Genomic DNA, 27,982 nt, shown 5'->3' on the forward strand with positions numbered 1-27,982 from the left:
GTCTTCTCTTAAACTAAGTGAACATAATCCAGGTTTATTCAGAAGTTCAGATCTTCGCACTGTTGTCGTGTGCGATGCACAGCCCTGTACGTCCGAACACGAGACATTGACAGGGTGGAGGTCGGTACTACACGCTCAGCGAATCACAACTCTTTCTTCGGCGGAGGCGAGGACATACCATGTTTACATCAGGATAAAAGTCTCGTGAAAAGACATATAATAATGAATAATCCCTTTGTTCATATACTGGGTAATTTGGCAATATATTGCGTTAGTTCTACTTTCGATAATTAACGGGTAATATGGCGGACACGTTAGGAGAACAGTTAGAATGTGCTCTCAGAACACTGGCAAATATTGTGGAAACATGAGGTTACCTGAAAAGAGAATCAAAAGAAGACATACATAAAGCGGTGAGTGTCATCAGAAACTGTTTTAAAGAAATAGAAAGGTCTCTAGATGATAAGATCGGAATTGGTGTTATAGCACAAAACGAGGTTAGGGAAAGGAAAACAAATCATGCGCTCCAAGGAAGAGACAGCTGCCTCATGGTACAAGTGGCACCATATGCTAGCACAAGGAATAATGAGATGGGAAGCAGCGTGCGCACAGAGACATCTGTTGACCAACCGATCAAAGCACGTGAAAATGACAACAGCAACCATCAACTAGCTCCGCCTGTTGACACCATACACGAGGAGGTGGGCAGCAGACTGCAGCTAGTGACATCTACTAGCCGACCAGCTGAAGCACATGAAGACAGCGACAACAACCAGCGATTACTGACATCTGTTGGCCAAGCAGCTGGAATAAAACAAAAAGAATATACATACAAAGAAGAAGACGGCCGGCACATTGGACTGGTAACACTGTCTATTGACTCAAAACACGAAGATGCGGACAGAAACCAAAACAGGGCGACAGCTACAGACCGACCAGGTGAAATATGTGTAGATATTAGCAGTAACCAGCGACCACTTACATCTGCAGGCCAACTGGACGAAACACAACAGACCAATGACCCCTTTGACAGATGGAGCCTAGAGGCACATTCCGGCCAAACACCTAAGACAGACGCAAGCACAAAAATGGAAAAACAAATCACGGAAAATGTAAACCAATTATAATATAAAACCTCTCAAACAAAACCAGAAAGCTGATTAAAGATGATATTAAAAACGCAATGCAGCAGGATACGGACACCCCCCCCCCCCAACGGCCCACGAGAATAGAGGTAGAAGTTACCATGCAACTCGAAGAGAGCAGCATTGGGAGAGACGAGGACAACGAGGGCTTTACCATAAAACAGGGGAGAAGACGCAGAGAACGACAGTCTCTAGAAGGAAACGCAGAGACAAATAGAACCGGCAACAACACCATAACCGGAAACCCCACGGAAGCAGAAGATCTACAAAATATGAAGACAGGCGAACACCAAAGGCAAACAAATCAAAGGGACCGACAACCCAGAAACTTGCAAGTCGCCAGCAGAACACCCACCCCTTCTCTAAAATAGGAAGAGGAGAAAAGTCAAGCAGACTAAAGCCTGCAGTGAAACTATACTGGCTTTTTCTGGGTCGCCTGGATGAGAGGACCACACCCGAAGGCATCACGGAACACCTAAAAGAGAAAGGCATCAAGGAAGTAAAAGAATGCGTGGAATTAAATACCAGAGGAAGAAACAAATGCTTCAAACTTGCAGTCGATGAACGCATCAAACACGAAGTTGAGAGGGAGGAATTATGGCCTAAAGGAGTAATCTTTCGACCGTATCAATTTCGCAATTGACTACAATCAAAGAAGAAGAGTGACGTCAAAATCACGTTGTGGAACGTGGAAGGACTAAAATCTCTTCTAAATATTTTACTAGACGACATAATATCCAGTAATGACATTCTGATTTTCTGCGAAACCCTTTTACAAGAACCTTGGAACATACATGGTTTCCACGCCGCACATGCCCTGGCCAAAGCCGGGCCAAAAGGAAGACCATCAGGTGGAGTCTCGTGCTACTACAATCCAGCACTAGGACAAGCAATTCACATAGAGACAAGAGGAAACACTGTAACAGTACAATTAAAAAATCTTCAAATCCCAGGAATCTACGTAAGACCCCAGTGCTCATCAGACGAAGTGATAGAAATCGTAATGACTGCACTGAACGAAACTGACCCAGAGATTCCAACCCTGCTGGCAGGAGATCTAAACTGCCGAACAGACAGACCGAACAACAAATCAGAGGCACTATTTGAACTACTGGAAGAGGAAGGCTTCATCCTCAGCAACAAAGCACAGGAAAAAACATACATCTCCCACAACGGCTCGAGCACTATAGACCTTGTATTCTACTGCGGAAACGACCTAAAGCTCAAAGCCATAACTACCACCACAGAGTCAGCAGGCACACCTATAAGGAAACATCTCCCAGTAAGAGCAGAATTCCAGATAATATCGATGGAGAGAACCACGCAAAATGAGCAGCGATGGACGCCAAGAAAAATAGTTCCCGATCTGCTAGTTCAGAATATAAACATGGAAGAAATACTGAACACAATAGAAAGGGGCAACATTGATCTTGCACTGGGGAACCTGACTGGATCTCTGATGCAGTCTGCATCCCCAAAACCAACAAAGAGGAAAAGCAAACCCTGGTTCGACAGTGAATGCTACACAACACGGAACCTGATCTTGGAAAAATTGAATGACCTGAAAAAGATAGACACGAGCGACGACACTCTAAGGCTCAACTGTGTACACGCGAGAACGAGTTATACCTCGCTCCTGAAGGCTAAGAAACAACAGTATACCCAGGCCAAAGAAGAAGAATTAATACGAGAAGCAGAAGCAAAACCCTACAAAGACCTAGTGCCATGGAGAATCAAGGTGACCCCAAGTATCTCAATGACAATATGGTAAAACCACTTCGCAAATATACTTCAGGAGAAGAAAATGCAGTACCATGCCAAAGGAAGTACCCCGCTAACGGAAGAAGAAAGAATAACAGAAGGCGAAGTTTGGCAAGCAATTGAAAAGAGCTAACCTCGAAAGGCAGCTGGCCCAGACAATGTCTCGAACGAGCTGATGAAATAATCAATGATATATACCATTATGATATGGACAGCCCTATACAACAAGTGCCTAGAAATCATGGACAGCCCGGCAGTATGGAGAGAATCGACGGTCAAGGTGATCTACAAAGGGAAAGGACCACAGAACACCCCAGAATCCTACAGAGGGATAGCCCTGGAATGTGTACCATTCAAGATAATGAACAACATCTTACTTAAAAAGATCCATAACAACATAATGGCAGTTATACCTTGGGAACTGTACGGCTTTACTCCCGGAAGATCAACTATACAAGCGGTGGGACACTTACTCCAATTCATAAGCAAAGCCCTGGCTAAACCCGAAGGCCATGCATATGCAGCATTCGTTGATTACAAACAAGCTTTTGACGGGGTAAACAGGGATAGAATACTGGAAAAACTAAAGCCTGTGCTAGACGAAGAAAGTCAGATCTTTAAGTTCATAGCAAGCATCCTCCGAGAAAATACAATCAGATGGCCTAATCCAATCCAAAGGAATCCAGCAAACAAACGGAGTACTCCAGGGAGATCCTATAAGCCCCATTATGTTTAACGTACTTACCCATGATGTGATACAAAGGATACAAACAGAAGAAGTGAGGATGTGGTTGTACGCTGATGACATGATCCTGCTCACAGAAAGAAGAGAGCTCTGCAAGGAGCCATAAACAAATTGGAAGAGTGGTCCCAAGGAAATGACCTAGTTATAAGTAGGGAAAAGACAAAAATAATGAAATTCAGAAAAGGAGGAAATTTGGCAAACACTGATAGATTCACTTGCGGGGAAGAAGTACTAGCAATAGTCAAAAGCTACAAGTACCTAGGACTCACACTGCATGTGACAGGACATGCCTTTTCCAAGCACATTGAAGACAGAGCTGTAAGAGCAATAAAGGCGACTTTCGAGATTTAAAAAAGAAACAAAATGAATCTACTATCCGTCACAACAGCCCTGAGACTATTCGACATAAAGATTGCTTCCATTGCCTCATACGGCATACAGCTTATATGGAACCACCTCACATACTCGATGAAGAGATTAGAGGGAATTAAAACAGCCTACCGGTACCTGAAAAGAAGGCTCTGTGTCTCAAAATACACGCAAAACAGAATAACGTATATCCTGGCAGACACAACCTTCTTTATAGAAGACCTGATGAAAGCTCATAATCTGATACCAACACCACAAAGCACCAGATTCCTAGAAGACAGGCGACAGAAAGTGAGGGACATCAATCCCGGACTCCTCACCACCCCAGCGATGACAAGCAACGAATGGAAAAAGGCCAAGTACCAACTGCGCCATTTATATACAAGAGTGGTAGCCCACGGACTACATCACCGAATATGTTCGACCAAGGTTTACCATAGCCCCACCGACAGATGTCAGTGCACCATATGTGGAGGACCATGAAACACCTATCATATCATTGAGTCCAAAGACAGGACATTGACTTTGTCATACTATGCAAATGATGCTAATTTCATTTAATTAATTAATACCTTGTACGCAATGTGTTTAGTAAATCTATATAAATATAATTAGCTCATATCATATACGTTATGCCCTTGGTGCAGGAGCTTACACAAGTGTCCTGCCTTGTTCCTTATCATTCCTCGTAGACATGGCTATGTGGTATTGAACACACTCCTACATCATGGCTATTTCTGAATGTTGAACTTTAGATCTCATTCAGTCTAATACCTAACTTAAAATGAAAATATTTCTCAATACACTGCAGTTAGGGAAACATGTACATTAAAGAGGTATTAAATAAGAAAATAAACCCTTATTATTATTACTATTATAGTGAATGTTTCGTTAACAGACTCCACAAATACTTAAGTTCTTGAAGTCAGTAATTGTATATATACATACCTTTCAGCTGCCACACTTTCCATTGTTCGGCGCATCAGTGGATATTGATCCAGTACAACATTGAAATGTTCTACTGAAAGTGAAAACAGATTGCAATATGTTTCTGCTCGAACGCTGGCCACCCTCCGTGCATTTGTCAAAAGACAGATTTCACCAAAATACGATCCATCACTGAGACTGGTCGCAACTTCTCCATTGGCCATTACAATGTCCACAATGCCTTCCTGAATGAAATACATTTTGGTGCCAATGGTGCCTTCTTTAATGATAATGTCTCCTGAAAGGCAATTAAAATAATAACATTAATTTCTGATGCCTCGTGGTATGGATGCATATTGCAACTATACAGACATTAAGATAATGCATATTCTTGTAAAATAAATACAGGAAAATGTACAAACAATAGTGTCAAAAGTCCCATGGAAATGCTTGTCAGTTACATGCCAAGTTATTTTTGAACTGATTGTAATAGATTTCTGTCCTATATGAAATTTCGTTAATTCAGTGACTGCAGTTGTAATTAAGTACTTTATCGTATTGCATTTATGGCAAGTTAAATACCATCAGAACACATAGAGTGTAAGTATGAATGTTCAGGGCTGATGGTGCAACAACAGGTTCAGCAAGTAGCGACAAGCATAGTATGGCAACCACATGGCTATCAGTGGCGTATGCTGGGATCAATAATACCAATATAAATGGTCCGTTATTGGACATTATAAATTTCCAGCCAACTCATTCCTGGTTGCCAGCGTTTCGCCCCCGAGTGCTAGGCTGGGCTCTTCAGTTGGTAACTAGCACACCTACCAAGACGCTGGCTAGCGCATTCTGTGGAGACCACTGCGTAGGCTAATTGTAGCCACCGGTAGTTTCGCCCCCGTGTGCTAGGCTGGGCTCTTCAGTTGGTAACTAGCACACCTACCAAGACGCTGGCTAGCGCATTCCGTGGAGGCCACTGCGTAGGCTAATTGTAGCCACCGGTAGTGCCAATGCACTATAAGAGACTTTGTCCCATTATTAAAAATTGATGCCTGCTTGGCCACCAGATGATATAGATGTGGATTCCCATAGGGAATCCGAAATATTTGTTCCGAATGAGCAGTGGCCTCCACGTTATGCGCTAGCCAGCGTCTTGGTAGGTGTGCTAGTTACCAACTGAAGAGCCCAGCCTAGCACACGGGGGCGAAACGCTGGCAACCAGGAATGAGTTGGCTGGAAATTTATAATGTCCAATAACGGACCATTTATATTGGTATTATAGATTTGCTCATTCGGAACAAATATTTCGGATTCCCTATGGGAATCCACATCTATATCATCTGGTGGCCAAGCAGGCATCAATTTTTAATAATGGGACAAAGTCTCTTATAGTGCATTGGCACCACCGGTGGCTACAATTAGCCTACACAGTGGCCTCCACGGTATGCGCTAGCCAGCGTCTTGGTAGGTGTGCTAGTTACCAACTGAAGAGCCCAGCCTAGCACATGGGGGCGAAACGCTGGCAACCAGGAAAGAGTTGGCTGGAAATTTATAATGTCCAATAACGGACCATTTATATTGATATTATAGATTTGCTCATTCGGAACAAATATTTTGAATTCCCTATGGGAATCCACATCTATATCATGCTGGGATCAAGACATGGGCTACCACTAGACCTAGGTTACCCCTTTTCGATAGTTGGTTTAGTGAACGTCAAGCCTTCAGCGTTTTGAGCTGCAGCCAATAGCCAACGGAGAAACCTGTTGTGTTGTCAAGGCTGCTTCACAAGCTACTGCCCTGGCCTCTGCTACTGCCAATACTCAACCCCTGAGCAGTGGAGATGGTAGTCTAAGGTTTAGCAAATGAAAGTCCGGCTTTGTGGCTAAATGGACAGAATATTTGCCTTTAGTCCAATGGCCACAGTTCAGTTTTCAGAATCAATCCCCTCATGCTATTAATTCCCCTGGCTTGGGGACTGGGTGTTTATGTTGTCTTGGACATTCATTTTATCCTCATTAGGTCACCGCCAAGCCTATACAGATGCCATGCCCCATTATTATTATTATTATTATTATTAAATAAAAATGTTGAATTTTACAGCGGTCATACCCATCCTTCACTGGTTAATTAGATTCCTCGGGAGATCAGTGATGGTATCTGACCCATGATCACAGGTTCTATTCCAACCAACACAAAAGAGAACACTAAACCTGAAAGATTGCATTTTATTTTAGCAGATTTATTTAGTTAATAGGCTATCTGAAACAGTGTAACATTTGTCTAATAGCTCTCAAGCTCCGAGGAGATAATGTCGGCATTTGCAAGAAAGAAGTAGGTCTACCATACAGATAGATTGCAAACATTGAAAGTAAGGCCATAAACTAGAAATGATCAGTGGCAGAAGAGACAAAGCACATCTATTAATGAACTATCAAGTTAACTACTAATATCTTTATCATTTGGTATATATTACAGACTTGTAATATGATGATCACTAAGATCATTAAAAATATTAGACATGATCATCCTACTGTACAACATAATAATGATGACATAATGCATGTGATTGGTAGTTTATGCTCCTAAGATTTATGTTAGGTAATGTTTTCCCACAGGCTTTCAGAATGATAAGGACTAGCATCTCCTGTTATACTGCTAGAAAAGAGGTTTTAGATTTTAGCGAGGAGCAGTGCAGTGCTTTCTCTTCAAGTGCATCATATTTCTGCGGAAGAAATGTAAAAAAAGAAAATTGCTTGAGGAATGCAGTTGTAAGTGGTACTGAGGAGTATGAGGTAAGAGTTAGGGCATCTAATGGAGGACAGGAATGGAGGTCTCACTCAAATGATGTACACAGTAGACAGAATATATGAAGGATATAGGTAGGTAGGTGGGTAAGACTAATGGGAAGAGAAGGAGCAGGAGACATTGTAAAAGACAGGTATGGTAATGTTGTAGAGGAAAAAAATTGATGGTTTAGGAGTACAGTCAGGGAGAGTGTTCAGGAAAGATATCAGTGAGGAAAGGTATGAGTCACTGCTGGTAGAACAGCAGAAGCAAGATGGGGAACAGGGAAGTGTTACAGAGAAGGGAGAAGTAAGAGAAAAGGGAAAAGTAAGATAGGGAAATGTAGTGTAGAGAATATGAGTACAAGGAGGGAGGTAGAACAGGTTCATGAGACGGAGAGAAGAGGGTAGGAATTTGAATCTGCATCTGTTCTGGAAGACAAGGGAGACCAGGAGGGGAGGGAATCTAATTCATTAAGTAGTGTTGAGGTTCTGGTCATAGGGGACTCTACTATTAATCAAGTGGGTTTGTGTGTGGAGGAAAGGGGACTAGGGTAGAGTGTTATCTGGGAATTACATTAAGACAGATGTTAAGGACAGTAGAAGGAAAGACAAATCAGGATGATAAAAAGTTTTTGTGTTGAACTATAGAAGTATTATCAGGAAAGGAATAGAATTAAGTAATTTAATATCTGTTTACATGATACTGTAATAGGAGTTTAATCAGTAATAACTAGGGCCCGGATATTTTAAAAATGCATATGCGCATATGCAAATGCATATTTTGAACCTTACTGCATATTTTGAGCGTTAGTGCATATACGGACATATTTTTCTCTGATGTGTGCTTGATTATCTAAGATTTCTGAACGAAATGAAAAATTTAATGAACTTTGTATGTTGTACATCCTTTGGCAAAATGAGAAGCCTTCCCTGATCAAGTAAAAAGCTTTCAGTGTCGCAATACAAGCAGGTAGATGGATAATGACGCTTTTCGCAACAGTTATTTCCTTCTTTCTGACATTACTCTTTCCTTCTTCTTACAGTAGCCTCCCGAGATTTGCTTAAACAAGTGCGTTCATCTGCTAACTTGCTCTTCGTCTGCTGCAGTGTTTCACCTGATTAAACTCTAAAAATGCCTGAATATTTTGCCAGAAGATGGTCCGAGCAGTTAGTGCCAGTGTTCAAGTATTCCATCGACGTAGAATGATCATTTTCAGCGTATAAATTAATTGGGGCTGATAACACAAAGTTATTAACTCCTGAAAACATTAAAAAGCTGTTGAAACTTATGGACATGCATCATTTTACAAGGAATTAAACATGTTTATCAATTTAACACTTAGTTAAAGTTAAATATTGCGTCTGGTAATTGTATTTTATTTTATTTTTAGTGCATATTTTTGTGCATATTTACAACATTTTTAGTGCATATGAGCATGCATGTTTTCGGAGTTTTTAGTGCACATGAATCCGGGCCCTAGTAATAACATAGGGACAGAAATGTTCTCCCAGAACTGGAGTGTCTATTTTAGAGACAGCATACAATCAAAACAAGAGGGAGTGGTCGCATTGGTGAAAGAAGAATTTGTTTTCTATGAAAAGGGCAAGGATGAGTAGCCTACCAGTAACAAGAAATAAAATTCTAGGTGTGATGGGTCATCTCTATAGATAGTAGGCATTTTGGTATTTTTGGGGTATAAAGACCTGAAAGGAGTGATGCTGATGCAGAATTATTTGATTTGATAAGATAATCAGTTGTGTAGGAGAATGACACAGAAAGGGACATGATTGTAGTAAGTGATCTCTATTTACCAAATGTTAACTGGGAAGGTAATTCAAATGACACAAATCATGACCAACAAATGGTAAATAAGTTAATCTGGGAAGAATGGCTGATTTAGAAGGTGATGGAACTGTCTACAGGGAAGAATATTCTAGATGTGGTGCTGATAAAACCAGACGAGCTTTATAGAGAAACTGAAGTAATAGGTCGTATAAGTGAGCATGAAGCTGTTTCAGTTGTAGTTAAAAATAAATGATATAGAAAGGTTGAAAAAGTAGGACTATTAAGCAGTACCGTATGGTTGAGAAGAGTGCGAGGGATTTAAAAGAAAGTAATTATAAATGGTGGAAAATGGAAAATAAAATTGTAAAGAGCCTATGGGATGGGTTTAAAGCAATTGCTGAGGAGTCTCAAATAGAAAATAAATAAGGTATGTACCTTTAAATGTGGTAACAGAGAAGAAAGAGATTGAGTGAGGGACATAGAGAAAAAGATGATTAGGGCAGAATGTGAAAACAAAAGAACACTAGCAGAATTTTGTGGAATTATTCAAAATATGTCAATAAGAAAAGAAAGACTCTCAAATAGAGAACTAAGACGTGTGGTGTGGTGGCTAATGGGGGTATATAAAAATAAGGGACTGAGAGAGAACCATAATGAAAATCATTGTTTATTCTGTGGATAAATAATGGAAGAGGTTCATCTCATCTTTAGGGGAACTAATGCACTGAGAACTAAATATTTTGGTGATGAATATAAATTAAAAGTAGAAAGAGAGAAGAAATTTTATACAATACCTAAATTGTTAAATAAGAATGGAGCTCCCCAGGAAGAATAACTAAGCTTTGTTTGTATTTTAAGAAGCATGTGGCAGAAAGAAATGAAAAGAGATTAGCTCTAACTGAAAGTACTGTTACTGTTGGTATGTAGGAGAACTGGGTACTGAGAACTAAATATTTTGGTGATGAATATAAATTAAAAGTAGAATGTGGCAGAAGGAAATGAAAAGTGATTAGCACCACTAGTAGGTTTAATTAATATTAAATGTAGTAATATAGAAATTGTTGAATTAAATAAGCTAAGGAAGGGGATGATACATGTTGTCCTAGACTATATAATATTGTTAACGTCTAGGACAAAATAAATTATATTTAGTGTAGCAATAGTCAAATAATTGTGAGAGGGAAATGTAAGTCATGTATCAAATTTAATGAATTGCAATAAACGAATGCTCTCTCCCCAGTTTCAGGTGATCTGGTACTGGGAGACAGGAGTATTCTATTCCATTCTAAAAAAGAATAAAGAGATTAAGGAAGAAGTGCACATTAGAAAGATTTAAGAATGGGAGAAACTGAAGGCAATTGAATTTATCCAAAAATTTAACCAAGGATAATATGATGACAGATGATGATGATGATGATGCTTGTTGCTTAAAGGGGCCTAACATCTAGGTCATTATCCCAAAAATATTACGACAAGCATAGTTGGCAGTCATATAAGTTTTAGGGGATGTATAGATAGATACTCCAAGGCCAAAACAGGTTGCAGGAAGGACATTCCCGGAATCATAAATAAATAAGGGGAATGTATACCCAAAGAATGAAGAAATAATGTTTTCAGGGTTGAATGCAGTGCTCCATGACCTACTTCGTCCACTCTGCGCGGCGTGCCTGGTCTCTTCTCTCTTCCTCAGAGAAGGAGCGCTTTGTAAGTACAGATTAACAGAGAGTAGAAGCATTTAGCCAGAAGCATTTTAAGGTAGTCAGGCATACAGATAATGTCTAGGTAGTGAAGGTGACTAACACTGAGAAAGTACTGACAATTACTTACAATATTAAAGATATTCACTGGTAAAAAATTTATATTCATCAGTGCATAGTGCATGTTTCCATGGGACAATGGTCCAGTCTTTGTGTACTCTGGCCCATCAAAGTCTCTGAGATTTACGTTTGTCAAAAGAGGCTTTTTGTAGATACACATCCACACAACCTAACATCATGGGAGCAATATTTCCATATTTGGGAAGTAGTTGAGTAAAAAAAAATCAAATTCTTTGTAATGATTACATTCTTAGAAATTTTTACTTGTAATTGTTACCATACTTTTTACAAAATGTAATTTTTCTTGTAATTTACATCTTGAAATAAAATTGTTGTTACATTATATAATTATTGCATAGAAGCAGAAATAATAAAAAAATAAATGATGACAAAGATAACTTTTTCGGTTCTGCTGCAACAGAACCAGCAACTACACTAGTCCTGGATGAGATACTTTCTTACCTATCCAGTACTTCCAAAGACACCGTATTTATGCCAGCAGTGTTCTTAAAATCAAACACAGATATTCCTTCAAGTGTCCCTGTAGGGTGTCTTTTCAGTAAATACGAAGATGTACTTTCTTAAAAAGACATCAAGGCTTAGCGATGGGGATTTTAATAACCAGTTAATTTACTTAAAAAGTAAATGGCAAATTATTTGAAAAGCTTAAATTCATTAACTTAAAAAAAGATGGGAAAATATCATTTAAAAAGTTCTAAGGTATCACGTTTAGTCTCCCCTAGTGATGATAACCACTTAAAGTATCTATGTCCAAAAATAAAAATAAAAAATAGTAATATCTCTTCCTAGCAAACTTTGTCTTATTCCAGCTCCATGTGAAGAAAGGCAATGGTTTCCTTAAGACTAGCATTCTGTAAAGTAATTGTAATTTTAGTGCCTACTTGTGGAAAAAGTACTGTAATTTGTAATTGTAATTGAATAGAATATTTCGCAGATAACTGTAATACAGCCCAGTGATTATTATCTTATACTCTTCCCATCACTGGATATTTCACAGTTGACACTGAGACTGGTTGTTCTCTAGTTCTGTTGATTTCAGCACAGATGTCCACAGCTGTAAGTTTTTGTTACATTTGCTTGAGAGTACCTATTTTCGTTTGTCTAGGACGTCTATTATGTATATGATCTTTGTGTCATCATCATAAGACCTATCTGTGTCGGTGCTACATAAAGCAAGTAGCAAAAAGAAAAAAGATCTATGTGTCCGTCTCCTGTTTTTGCTTCAAAACAGAGGAAATGCCAAAAAAAATCCCTAATTTAGCAGCAATCTACCTTTCTGAAGAAACAACTGTCTTATTGGTACATGGCATAGCATACTTTTCTTTACTTATGCTGTCTTTGTTTTCCATTTCTCTAGTGAGTCTTTATCCTGCAACAATTGGAGCAGTACTGAAGGGAAATCAGTGTTGGAAAATAGTCTAAATTAAGAGATACATTCAAAATAGAAGGGGAAGAAGTTTGAATTATAACTAACAATAGATGATTTCAACAGCAAAGACAGCAGAGTCTTCTAAGGTTCATAAAATTTTTTGTATAACAATAGAACAGAATACAGGCAGAAGTTTGGTGCACACAGGCTGGAGATTATAGTACAAGTATAAATCTCAGGACACCATCATAATACCTAAATAATAATTAAGTACATCATAATTTAATGTGTAATATGTTAGAATGGATGAATACCTACAGCAGCAAATATATCAGAAATCCAATATATTTTCATTAAGTAGTTATTGGTTTCAAGCAAGGGTGCCCATACCTGGGGGAAGGGAGGCGATGACCCCCCCCCCCCTAGCTTTCAGGGAAAGGAAAAATTATAATGTAGTCAAGTGTTTTTCTTTCAAGAAAATGATTTAAAAGTTGGTATTACGTAGAAGTGGTAGGGGATACTGTAGGTGGTATTCTACCGTGTAATACAAGTCGCCATTCATCTTCCAAATTATTAAAAATACTACATACTTCCAGGTCTAAGCACCCCCCCTACAAACTATCCTGTGGGCGCCCTTGGTTTCAAGAATACGTATATAGAGAAGTTTACAGGTGAGTTTAAGCTTTCTAATACTAGGGGATGTATATATATATATGATATGAGTAAAGAACTGGTATCACAGATAAGGCTCATTGCAGATGATGTTATAGTCTACTGTATGGAATAATAAATAAGTTACAGGATTGTGAGCAACTCTAAAAAGACCTGAACGAAGTAGTGAAATGGAAAGCGGACAACAGTATGATGATAAACAGGGTGAAAAGTCAGGTTGTAAGTTTACAAAGAGGAAATGTTCTCTCAGTTTTAATTACTGTTTTGGGGGAATGAAATTACTTCATGGGAATTGGTATAAGAACTCAAGTCTTAATATAAGGAAAGACCTTTGTTGGGGTAATCACATTAACGAGGTTGGAAATAAGGATTTCAGATCTCTTCATATGATTATGAGGGTATTTATGGGTTGTAGTAAGGATGTAAAGAGAGGGCATATAAGTCTCTGGTAAGACCCCAGTTACAGTATGGTTCCAGTGTATGGGAATCAAGCTGGGATTACATGATTTGAGAATTGGAAAAGCTAAGAATGTTATTTATTTTACATCTCCCTAACTATAGTTTTATTATTTTTGGAGGTGCAGACATACAAGAATATTGTTCTTTTATGTACCAGCAAATGTACTTACATGGGGCTGATGTACTTGAGCACCTTCAAATACTACTGGACTAAGCCATGATCAACCTGCCAAGTTGGTCACAGATGGCCAGTGTTCTACTGCCTGAGCTACTCAATCTGGGAAATGGAAAATACCCAAAGGAAAGCAACAGAATTTGTTTGGGATTTTCCAAAAAAAGTGTAGTGGTATGGAAAGGTTGCAAACTTTGGACTGACAAGACTTGGGAGTAAGGAGACGAGCTGCTTGACTAAGCAATATGTTCTGAGTTGTCTGTGTAGAGATGACGGAGAATGACATTAGAGGATGAATAAGCTTGAAAGCAAATTTTAAAATTAGTAAAGATTATGAAATGGAATTTCATAGGACAAATTGGGGGAAATATCCATTTATAGGAAGAGGAATTAGTGAGTGGAATAATTTTTCCTAGGGAAACCTTCAAAAGAGTTCTGTGAAATAATTTGAGAAAAATCTGGGTAAATAACTGTTAGGGAATCTGCCACCTGGGTGACAAACTTAAATGCAGATCAATAGTCACTGATAATTGACCGATCATTTGAACACTTTTAGGTTATTCGATCTTATGGTAACGTGCTAACTGTTATTAAGTGCCTCACATAAAAATGCAAATTTCCAGGTGAAATGGAAATTGCAGCACCATGAAGGCGTGCAACTATACCATCCCAAATATGTCTGGCGAAAGGGTGGAGGCAGTGATACGATGATAACATGGTCAGGTTCCAATACATTGCTGTGTCTGGCAGAGGATGCAGACAATACAGCCCTGGATCATGTCCTGGTGGTCTATGCTTGCTGCACCGTGAGGGTCAGTTCATCTATAGTTCGAGGTGGTTGAGGGGAGTTGTGCATTTTGTCTAATCATCATGTCCCACACCTGGTCAATAGCACTTTTCATATGATTATGACGGTATTTATGGGTTGTAGTAAGGATGTAAAGAGAGGGCATATAAGTCTCTGGTAAGACCCCTGTTACAGTATGGTTCCAGTGTATGGGAATCAAGCTGGGACAGTCTACTGTAAAAGTGTAATGCGCTGGAGAGCTTCTCTGTAGACGCCTTCAGTGTGAGGGTGAGCAACGTCCTGTTGAAACATCCCATTTTCAATATTTGCCATCAGAGGGTAATTAGTGGATTAACAACCCTGTCCACATACTGCTGAGCAGTATCAACCATTAATGGCAACTTTATATTAGAGGCAATAGCTCCACAGACTGTAATGACTGGGGTTTGCCTCATGTTCCTCACAGCAGTAAGATCAGTATGGCCTCTCTTTCTGGTATGCCATCAGACACAATTGCAACAGTCATTGGGGTCAAGACAAAAGTGTGATTCATTACTGAAGTCAACACTATGGCATTTGTCAACCCTGTGTGACCATTCCAGACATGAGAACATTCTAGCACATCAAATTTGTGGGGTCAGTGGAATACATGCTGCAGAGACACAGGATTGTAAGCCAGCTAGTTATGAATGATTACTAATTGCTTTTGCATAATGTGTACACATACAACCCACACAGATAACCACTGAGTTTATTAACTTAACCATTGTGGTTTGATTTTGTTATGGTCCATAATGAATACAGTATCTGCTCCAATAAATTCACAGTTATATTTGAAATCAGCCTTGTCTATACTTGTAGTCACTTAATTAATTATTTATTATCACATAATACACCATACATGTTGGACCTATTTATTTGGTAGATTGAGTAAACCGCTGAGGAAGAAGACATTAAGGTCCTCAAAACATGTACAGTGTATTATATGATAATAAATTACATTTTCCCATTTTTGCTAGTGTAATACAGTATAATTACCATCTTGCAGAACCATTTAGTTCTGTGTAGATAGTTTTATGTGACTTTTGATATTGTGATAACAAACACCTTATTTACACTTATAATCTTGACTAATAATTATCATATACCATATTGTAGTTTTAAGGAATAAAGAAGAATACCAGTAGGCCTATAATTACAATATTTTTGTTACACTTTCCATAGTTGGGCTTATGACCTTGACAACAGGCCTTATATAGCAACAAAACTGAACAATAGTACAATGTTTCTATAACCATCTTAATATTACCTGTTTTGCTTCAAATGCTTTGGATATTTTCTATAAACATATTTCAATCCGATAGATATCTCCTTTACAAAAATGTAGTCTTTAATACAGACAATAAATTTTGATTATTGGTTTTCTTCTTTATGAACACATATTTTCTTTTAACAGTAATGTAGAAGAAGTACCTGATATTACAGTTGGAAGGCTATTAATTAGTGGAGAAATGAAGTGATTGAACAGAAACAAACATGATATAACTTGTTGAGTACTGGTGGTGGTGGTGGTGGTAGTTGCTGTTATTACTTGTTGAGCCCATTAGAAAACACATGGATTCAAAATATTTTGGTGATGATTTATTAATACTTTGAATTTATTACTATTTTTCTCCTACATTTTTTGAAGTGCTGGTGATGTTCTTGAGTGGTATGTATATGCAACAATGATCTTTATATCATGGCTAATTGCGTGCGAGTTCATCGTGGCTACAAAAATTGACGAAGAAAGTGAGTTACAGAGTGAATCGACGTGATAATACAGGTTTAATCAAGTAGACTAAGTTTCAGAGATATATTAAAGTCTCTACTTACTACTAGAATAGAGAATATTCAGAGAAAATTGATATTTTAGTGTCGAAATATTCTTGTTTGTTGTAAGAAGCCATCTTGTCATAGATTTTAAACACAGTAAGGTCGCACTCCAGTTGTGTGATCTAAGCGCTAACGTGTAGCGGAGAATAAAGAAAAATCAATCCGCCATATTGAGTCTAAAAGATGGCGGAGAAGTCTAAGGCGCGTCTCGACAAGGCCCTGACACAACTTGTGAATATAGCGGAAGGAGGCAGTTACCTGAAAAAGGAAGCCAAGGAAACTCTGCACAGAATCGTAAGTAACATCCGAAACTTATTTGCAGAACTACAATCAGCCTTAGAGGCAAGTGAAAAGGCAGCAAAGAATACTCGAAATGAGGTTAGAACAGGTATAAGTACAGATATAGAAGTAGACGACAGCTACTCAATAGGACAACCAGCCACATCTAGCGACCCGAAGTAAGAAACAGCATGTCGAAACAAGACGCTAGCAACTCCTGTTGGACAATGGAACATTCACAGAAGTCAGGAGGCGACACCAAGTAGCCATTCCACCGACTACTCTGGCAGGAACATAACACAGCCGATACCTAGCGGCCTCCGGGCCGACTCTTTCAGCATAGACGTAAGAAGTTACGACACGATACTCAACAACCCGCGATAACAAGTGAGTTGGAAATAAAAGTTGAAAATAAACTGGAAGAAAAAATTTCCCAAAAACTAACACAAAAAATGGAGGCCATGATAGAACATCTCACCAACAATCTAAGAAATTTAATAGATGAGAAAATCAGAACCCAAATTACACACTTAGGTGGGTCCGTGACCACAGCAAAAACAACTGAGAATGTACCAAGCGGAACTAAACCGAAAGAAATAACGCGAAATTCTCCCAACCCGCTAACTACACGAAGAGCCTTAATTAACGACAAGAGAGACGAAGAGATCTCAGTAAACAACGACAAAAAGGAAGTAGACTTTGACGAATCAATCGGCGACGAAAACAACCAAACATGGACAGCAAGAAGGAAGCGCCGATGGAATCAACAGAAGATGACCCCAATAGTAGTGGGCACGCAGCAACAACCCCAACAAGAAACGGACGCAACAGACGGCCCACTTCAGGCAGCCGTACGCAAAGCGTGGCTCTATATAGCACTATAACTCCACTCCGGAGAAACTTATCCGACACCTCCGGAAACTAAAGGTGACGGAAATAATAGAATGTGAGGAAATAAAATCCAAAGGAACTCTAAAAGCCTACAAAGTAGGCATACCATTAAACGAGCTTCACAAAATCACAGTTCCAGAAGAATGGCCTGAAGGGGCCATAATTAGAGGTACAAGTTTTTTCGTCCCCAAAGCAGAGGTGCAGAACTCGAAGCTTAACCTCCTACTATGGAACGTTGAAGGACTTAAAAGTGCCTTAGAATTAACTGAAGGCGAGCTCCTAAGTAGCCATGACATACTCATCCTGACAGAGACTTTCGCGACGGACAATATAGAAATCCCCGGTTTCTACTCAAAACATATTCCTGCAAAAAAAGGACCGAGGGGAAGACCTACAAAAGGAATATCCTGCTTCTACAAACCAACGATAGGAAGAACATCTTGCGTCTGTGAACAAGAAGACACCATAATAATGGAGTCCGAGAGAGTGACTTTCGTAGGCCTATACATCGAGCCACTGACCCCGATTGAAGACATCATAGCAATCGTGATGACTGCTCTAGGAAAGACGGCCACGGGAAAAAGTATTATTATAGCGGGCGACCTAAACTGTAGGCTAGATAAGTATGATTGCAGAAGTAGGGAACTACTACAGATGATGGCTGAAGAGGGATTTACACTGGTTAGTAAGAGAGAAGACAACACATACTTCGCACATAATGGTAGCAGTACCATAGACATAATCCTGTACAAAGGCAACGATCTAGAAGTAACGGACCATAAGGTGTTATATTCCGACGCGGTGACACCAATAAAGAAACATTGTCCAGTGACAACTACTTTCAAATTGAAAGAGTCTACAGGCACACGACAGGAAACAAACCATACGAAAAGAACCTCCAGAAAGATAGACGTGAATAAAATACGCGAAAATGGAGACAAGCTTACCATCTTTGAAAACAAGATTCAGGAAAAGGACCTAGATGCTGCTGCAACAGCGCTAGAAGACATAATCAAAGCCGCAACCTCCACAATAAACGAGAGAAAGGCAAAGAAATGGTTCGATCAACAATGCTATACAGAGAGAAAGAGAGTCATATCAGCCCTTCACGTGGCCAAACGCACTCAAAATCAGGACGACCTGATCACATATAGCAGACTCAGAAAAGAATATAAAAACCTTCTAAAGAAGAAACGAGACGATTTCACAGAACTCGAGGCTAGAAGAATGGTGGAAGAAGCAAAAGAAAACCCCTACATTGCTCTAAAGCCACGACAGTCACAGACAATGGGGAAAATAGAGATGCCAATCTGGGAGGCTCACTTCACAAACATCCTAAACCAACAAAGTGTCAACGAAGCTCATGAAATAACAAGACAATACGATGACATCAGAAGATTTACAACAGAGGAAATTAGAAACACTATATCAACATTGAAAAACAAGAAGGCAGCAGGCCCGGATGGGATATTTAACGAGCACATCAAAGCAGCCTCGGAAGTTTTAATCCCAGCAATCACGAACATGATGAACTTATGTCTGTATAAAGGACAAATCCCGGTGAGCTGGAAAACCTCGAAAATTAGAATGATATACAAGGGAAAAGGAGAACCACTTGACCCAAACTCGTACCGGGGTATCGCGCTAGAGAACAACTTTCTCAAAATTCTGACGAATCTTGTGAAGATAAGACTAACAGAGGAAATCGACAACAAGATCCCAGAGGAACAATTTCGATTCAGGAAAAACCGAAGCACCCTACATGCAGTCAAAAACCTCATAGACGACATCGAGGAGGATATAAGATTCCCAAAAGGAAAATTCCACGCAGTATTTGTCGATTTTACAAAAGCGTTCGACAATCTCAACAGGACCTTAACATGCGCCAAACTAGAACAGATGGTGGAACAAAACAAGGAACTAAGCGTCTTGATACACAACATCCTGAGTAAAAACACCATAATTTCAGACAACGTAACAACCTCGCAAGAAATTATACAGACAAACGGAGTGTTACAAGGAGACCCCCTTAGTCCCTTTCTGTTCAACGTAGCCACACATGACGTGGTCCAAGCAATAAGAACTTCCGCTCCGTCCCTCAAGATTTATATATACGCAGACGACATGGTGATGGGTTCTCACGATACTAACGAACTCCAGAAAGGAATAAATGCTCTAGGAACATGGGCTGAATACAACGGACTGCAAATAAACGCAGAAAAGACAGTACACATGGTCTTCAGGAAAGGAGGACGCCTATCTGCAAGGGACAAAATTTACCTCAAACATGAACCTCTACAAACTACGAACAGCTTCAAATATCTGGGCGTAACGGTCCAGACAACAGCACACTCATTCAGAATTCACACAACACAACGAGCAGCTGCCGCAACCAAAGCCATCTACGACATCATGCCATTAAGACAACTTTCCCTGGAAACAGCTATAGCCCTCTTTGAAGCCAAAATCGTTCCTATTCTAACATACGGAATAGAGATAACATGGGAAAAGTTAAGCTATAAAGACCTAATACGAATGGAAAAAGTGAAAGCCAGATTCTTGAAAGCAGCCCTCGGAATTTCAAAGTACACCAAGTCAAGACTAGCGTACGAACTCGCGAGAGAAACGTTTCTAATAGAGGACCTGAGATGGAAATTCAATCTACCCTGTACAGAGAACTGGAAGAAACTGCGGTTAGAGAGGGAGAAGAAAAAGAAGGAGATATGGCCAGAGTTCTACTCTTCAGAGGCCATGATGAACAGAGCATGGACCGGCACAAACCAGGAGCTGAGACATTTTGTAAATTCCATGGCAGTCCATGGCTACCATCACAAAATATGTAGGTCGAAGACATACCACGACCCGGACTCGATGTGCATATGTGAACTCTGTGATAAACATTGTGACCGATATCACGTACTGTCGTGTAAAAATCGTGTGAAATCAATCATAGACCTCTGTATTGATTAATTATCCTAATACTGCACAACTTGTGCGCAATAAAGTTTATATATATGCAACAAAAATAGTGTAGTCCATCACAAGATAACATAGGTAATTAATTATTAATAGATTGGAAATATATATAATGAAAGACGTAAATGCTGTAATGAAAACTATTGGGAAGGTACTTTTTTCTTAGCAATGGATTATCCTCTGTGTATTTGAAGCTTAAATGTAGGTACTCTGGAAGATATATATTTAGCCTTGTGGATCATTTAAAAATATTATTCCATCTAAAGCCTAGATCTTTTGAAAAAGTTGTGACCAACTGCAATATACTGACCCCAAGTTTTCAGTAGATTTTGCTGCTGCAACATATTTCTGATCTAACTCAATCTAATCTAGCAGAAAAACAGTTTATATATAATTATAGAGAAATATAATGAAATGAAAAGAAAATATAATATTTTAAGCTGATTCAGAGTGCTGACTTTCAGAAGAAATAGTCATTTCATACCTGGTAACATAGCCTAACCATGTACCCTTCCTATATGTAGAACACATAAGTGCCCCTCCTTTAATACTTTTATCAGTTTTGGGTATGTGAAGAACTGATCTTAACAGTTCACAAGAAAAGTAGACCATACATTTTGGCAACGGGTTTTCTTCTCTAAGGCAACTCATATTCTCTTCTTCATAAAACATGTGCAAAATTTATTTTGAGTGAACCTTATATATTAATTATCATAATTGTAGATTCCATCACAGGCCTGTTGTTGATAATTTATATTTCTATATATTCACCTCTCAGTGAACAGAAAAAATGAGCCATTAGTACTAAATTTCTTATTCACATTGAACATTGAGCAAATTTTCAAAATAATTTACCTCCTAGTACAGTGCTTTGTTTGAATTTACTTCACTAGAGGTTCCAAAGACCTGCTCAATAAGATGGTAATTTCCTTTCTTAATAATTACTTATTTCACTCCATAAAGATTTACTTGATCTCATACAATCAATTAATTCCAGAATTCCAGTGCTCTAGGGATTCAAGCTATTAATACAGGTATTGTAATGAGTTATGCAACCCTACTACTTACATTCAGCAGTTGTCCTCAAAGGAAGCTACATTGTGTTAAGTACCCTGATAGCTAACACACTCTGGTTTAAAAAAATCTAGAAGTCAGTCAGGAAGTTTACTGCATTCCTGAGGATAGCAGCAATTGTCACATTTACTTTATAACCATCAGTTGTAAACAAACTGAACTTGAAACAACTGACCACAACATATTCTTCAAAACTTTCATTATACAACAGGATGGGATTAAAGAGGAAATGGACATTTACAAAGCCACAATTCTATTCTTTAAAATATTCTAAAACAATCGGGGTATTAGCTTTAGGAGTGCAAGAGCGACCAGAATGTTCATAAATGACAAGAAAGCCACAAGCTAGTAAAGTATATTCAGGATGAAATTGTAATAACCATGATTAAATTTCTGGTAATGATTGTTAAGAATTGTCAAATTTGTCAAAGCAGCATCTGACATTTAATATAATGCTTATGTGTTTGTTCCTATCTCCTGATGACATTTTGTGAGCTCTTCTGTGTCAGTTCTAGCTGATTTTTTGCTTTAAAAAATAAATCCAGCTACTATGCTAATTTCATTTCTAATCCTCATTACTAGTACAGTAAAATGGGGTGGATACGAACATGGGGGTGAAAGGGAACACATAGTAGGGAATTTATTTTATGAAAGGTTTGCATCGTATGTAAAGCAGTTCAGTGGGATATTTTTCACCCATGTGTTTCCTATCATTATTTTCTGCCATTTCAATGTGCTCTGAAAGGATAACAATAACTTGTAGCAACAATAGTGTGCAATAAGGAATCCTTGTATTTTTTATAGCTATTAAAGACCATAAAATCTTCTTCTGGATTAGAAAATCATGTGGAGCTAAGTGTTTTTAATGTATAGAATAAGTAACTATGCCATTTTCTGATACAGTTAAATATAATTTTAGCATGACATATGACCACACTTTTCTATGTAAATGCTATGCAGAATTAGTGAACAGCATCACTGGAAAATGGGGTGAATGGGAACACATAGGTAATATGTAAAATGAAGGTTAAATGTGAATACAGTCTTCATATAAATACTGTTGGGTAACTCTATCCCTATTTTATTTGTATTCCAGTTGCACCACAAAGATGCCAAGGCAATACACAAGAGATCAGAGGGGCAAAATCCATAGGAAACACCCACCGGAAACAATTTCTGCTCCATTAGAGGATATTAAAAGAGGATTATAATAGAGAAAATGTTCAGAGAAGTATGGCATTCCTACAACAGTGTTATACAGACATATGAAATGTAATAAAAGTGAAAAAAGAATAGAAATTAAGCCAAAAGGTGGACAGACATTGTTTGGTGTCGATACTGAAAAGCATTTGGTTGATCAGCTGCTGATGTGTTCTTTCTCTGGTTATCCATTTGATGCATGCGACCTCCAATGAATTGTTAAGGCTTACCTTGATAGAAGGGGAGTCACTGTGAAGGGGTTCAGAAACAATATGCCAGGTCATGACTTCTCCCTCAGTTTCCTTAACCATCACCGAAATGTTTTATCTCAACAAATATGTCAAAACAGAACAGAGACCTATTTTAAGTCACTTGCCCTGCTCATCAGCAGAAGAAACAGTGGACGATGTTGAAGGAAGCAATGATATCACTGATGACTGCATTGTTTCTGTACTCAGTGGTATGAGGTTCAGTCCTGGGAAAGTAAGAATTAGAAAGAGAAAGCTAAACATTCCTCCTGGTCAGAGTGTGTAAGCTGATGACTTGTAAAATGATAGCCGAGAAGGACATCTGTCAGATGATTAGCAACAGCAGGAGGAGGTCTCAAAAGAAAATGAAGTTCCTACTGATAAATATGTCAGTAAAAGAAAGTTGCCCATCCCAACCAAAGAACGCCAGAATCAGAACACAAAATCACACCAACTGTGAACCACATCCGGATGAAGAAATAATGAGAGGCGTGTATGTGAAGAGAGCACGAATTGAAGAAGGTGACTGGGTTATGGTAGATTTTTCTTCCCCATCCACACTATAATCAAATCACCCAAGTTCTTTAGAGTAATCCTATTTTCTTGAAACAGTCATCAGTGTTGACAATGAATGCTTCACAGAAACGTTTTTGAAGTATGTGCCAACTAAAGTTGATAGCGGACAAATTTTTAAGTGGCCCGAACATGAAGATGTCTGTGAAATTGATAAGTCAAGTGTAGTTTTTTGGTAAACCACCCTAAGCTTTTGAGAAAGGGACTCGTGAAATTCAATGTAAGTTTCCATGAATAGTAAGTTTTGTAACATGTTTTAGGATGACAATTACCTTATTGTATTATTTTTTAATGTTTATGCATCATTCAGACCTTAAATAACATTTTTTAAAGGTTTTCAGTGTTCCCTTTCACCCCAGTATTCTTATTGACCCCATATTTGGGGTGAATGGGAACACTAATTTTTCAGTCAATATCACATTACTCCTTGTACCAAACTGTTCATTTCATGTACCATAACTGGCTATCTGACCTTGTCAACACTGCCACATGTAGAATTATCTAAATAAAAAAAATAGCGACAGAAAATACTATAAAACCATTCCCATTCACCCCATTTTACGATACTGAGAATTATATGCACTATAAAATGCCCAAATATGCAATTATAATGTATATATCCTAAAACAATTGTGTGTCTGTAAGCTTTCTGATGTATGGTGTAAGTGAAAACAAAATACCAACAACATGAAATGAAATATTCACATTTTAAACTTAAAGACACACATCACCATCCACCATTACCCTTTCTTACTATTCGACCAAAACTGATTTTATAAAACTGTTATTATAATTTTCTGGTTCTGGCTTATTCCTCCATTCTGTGAAAATGTACTTGGGTACAGAAAATATTTTATCAACATCACAAGAAGTGAGGGGACAAAATTTAAAATCAGATAATAAGTTGAGGTTGATGGCCACATTGCCTCAGAACCTTAAAGGATTTTGATAATTTTCCCTGGCTTTATAAGTCTGCTATTCTTTATATTTGTATATATTTATATTTACATTTATATTTATATATCTACAATTTTGATGGCAGCAACAAGTGCCTTCAAACTTCCAGAAAGCTTCTTGCCCTGTGTTTCCAACTTCTAGATGCACGGACTACAAAAATTTGATTTTGTGTTCACTCTAACATAGCATTGCCATGATTACTTTGGCAGTACCACCTTACAGTTAAAGATGATCTGTTCCATGTTATGTGTTTTACCAAAGTCCAGAAAATTTGAAAATAGTATTTGCCACAAAAAATATTTAAAAACCCAACTAAATATCCTTTTAACATTGAAATATCCATGAACGTCAAATTATGCTCATATATGCAGTATATCAAGTATGCTTCAGTTGAGGAGTTGACATGAGGAGGACAGTAAGTCACAACAAGTAAAGTTTACAGGAGAAAGAATAAAATATTTTATAATGTATACAACTATTTCATTCAATATTTTTTTAAAAATGTTGGGATTTTATCATTTCCATACATTTAACTTAATTCAGAAATTTTTCAGTATTACCTGAAATGTAATACATGATTAATACCTTTTTCTTTGCCTCTTGCATCCAATAAAGTATTAATTTCTCACTTCTATATGTGTTCTTCATTAACATGTCATTATGTAATAGACAGTGTAAACATTTTACAATCTGTTAGTCTGTTTAGGATTATAGTGGTGTAAGTCAAGTTACACCCTTCAATGAAAGTGAAACAAGTGAGTCATGGTACTACAGATGAGTTAATATTGACTAAATAACAAATACACAAACAAAACTAAATTAAGAAAACATGAGTTTTCATGGGTTACAAATGCAAAGGTGTATTTTTCTCTAAACTGTCCATCCTTGATTTATGACACTATATTTCTCAGCCTCTCATATTAGTGTGCCATTGTGAAAGATTTTTGAAAAGATCTGGAAAGACAGAGTTGAGCCAAAGTTGCTTGTGCTTGATGCTTGTTGTTTAAAAGGGCCTAACATCGAAGGTCATCGGCCCTGAGCCACAGTAGAAGGAGGTCTGAGAGATGAACAAAATGGCTTCAGACCACAAAGGTCCACAGTAAATCTCATCTTTGTACTAAGATAGCTATAAGAACAGCTTTGTGGAAACGATCTTCTGATACCTTCTTGGATACCGGTATTAAAAAGGCTTGTGATAGTGTATGTAGAAGCAAAATTTGAAAGGCCCTGGAAAAAATGAACAAGTTAAGAAAATTCTAAAGGAGACATACAGAGTGAATATGAGTTGCGTGAATGTAGGAGAGAGAACAGGAGAATGGTTCGAAACAAGGAAGTGCATATGAATTGAGATAAACCTTCATAGTGACTTTTCACAAACAGATGCCCTTCCTGACACCAATCTAATCTGAGGAGTTAATGAGATGAAATGAATTAAGTTACATTATGTATGATACAAAGAAGGGAGAGAGTAAAGCCCTTTGCTGGCACATAGCCTTAACGGATGGCATTATGATGTAACTGGCAGAGGAAATTAGATAATAAATTATGAAAGCAATAGTGTTTACAGATGATTTGATGGTTTGGGGAGTTAGATGCTTCAGGCGAAATGGTACAAAGATATGGCATGAAATATACAGTAGTATAATGAAGAGTGAGTTGGTGCTTACAAGCAGGCAGAATACACTAACAACTGGAGTAACAATTGGTGGGGAACAACTGAGGAAGGTTGAAAGCTTCAAGTACTTAGGCAGGTTAATAAAGGATAATTGAAGAAATGATAAGGAAATAACTAAGCAGAAGAGAAAAGCTGAAACATTCCTCAACAATGTTACAAGCTTAGTGTGGGATAAAAAAGTTCCCCAAAACAGCAGAACAAGATACCAGATGTATTATATCCAAATACTGACATACGCTTCAGAAATTTGGGTACCAGTAATGAGGGGAAGAGAGAAAAGTAGAATCCAGGTGTTTTGAGAAGTTGAAGAGAAGTAACAAAAAATGGGCACGATAAGAAAGTTTGAGAATTAGTGCAAGTGGAACCATTGCAGGAAAAAGTCGAGAAATCAAGGGTTAGACAGTGTTGTGTGAGATCAGTTAGTGTAACCTCTTTGATTCTTGTTACTCCTGAGATTTGTTTGCGAAAGCTTTGAAATAAGCAAAGAAACACACTTCAAGTTTTAGTTTGGGATCTTTTTTGTTGTTCGCAAGATGGCTTCCATGTATATATGTGTATTAAAATAAATGTGTTCGATTATTGTGGAATTGTACCAGTGTTTTATCGTTTTCGACGTGCATTCCCAACATTTGGCGACCGTGACAGGATATTAGACAGTTATATAATCATATAAACAGTTTCATAAGTAGTATTTCAAGCATGGAAGTGAATATAGCTGTGACAAAGTAATCAAGAGCGGTATTACGGCGATCAATAACCAAGATCTACAATGAGCTTGACGCGTTACTACAGATGCCGGAGAAAGATACGGAAAGTATTAGTGCACACATGAATCTATTAGAAACGAAATTTCATGAATTAACAGGTATGGATACTCTTATCTTCACTAATATGATTGAGAACGTGGAGGTTAGGGATGACGAGTTAGACAAAGAAATCAGTATGGCTGACGAGTATAAGTTCAAATTTTATAAGGTTAAGACTGTTGTTAGGAAATTATTAAATGAAGACCGGAACTCAGAAGCTACTGCAGTATCAGTTAATTCTAACTCGTCACTCCAAGTTAAGCGTTCATACAAACTGCCTTTGTTGGAATTGAAAAACTTCGGAGGTGAAATAAAAGATTGCCTTCCTTTCTGGTCACAATTTAAGAAAATTGATGAGGACCCTCTTTTAGATCCTAGTGATAAATTCCAATACCTCATACAGGCCACCACTTCTGGATCCAGAGCAAGAGATTTAGTTGAGAGCTTTCCTGCTACCGGAGAAAATTATTGTAAAGCAATATCAAGTCTCAAAGCACGCTATGGGAAGGATGATTTGCTGGTAGAAGTGTACATTAGGGAGTTGTTAAGTTTAATCTTACAGAATGCTGTGAGCCCTAATAAGGTGTGTTTATCATCCCTCTATGATAA

The 27,982-nt window shown here is 38.2% G+C and overlaps 1 protein-coding gene across 2 annotated transcripts in view; it reads right to left on the reverse strand.

Moving 5' to 3' along the window:
• Ih (hyperpolarization activated cyclic nucleotide gated potassium channel Ih) overlaps positions 1-27,982 on the reverse strand; it is a 945,440-nt gene that overhangs the window by 13,237 nt on the left and 904,221 nt on the right. For both annotated transcript variants that reach the window (XM_067140514.2, XM_068226134.1), the window contains one exon: positions 4,969-5,245. In XM_067140514.2, coding sequence (XP_066996615.2) covers positions 4,969-5,245 — 277 coding nt within the window. The remainder of the gene's footprint in view (positions 1-4,968; positions 5,246-27,982) is intronic.

Source organism: Anabrus simplex, chromosome 2, assembly GCF_040414725.1.
Source record: "Anabrus simplex isolate iqAnaSimp1 chromosome 2, ASM4041472v1, whole genome shotgun sequence".
In the NCBI taxonomy this organism is placed as follows: domain Eukaryota; kingdom Metazoa; phylum Arthropoda; class Insecta; order Orthoptera; family Tettigoniidae; genus Anabrus; species Anabrus simplex.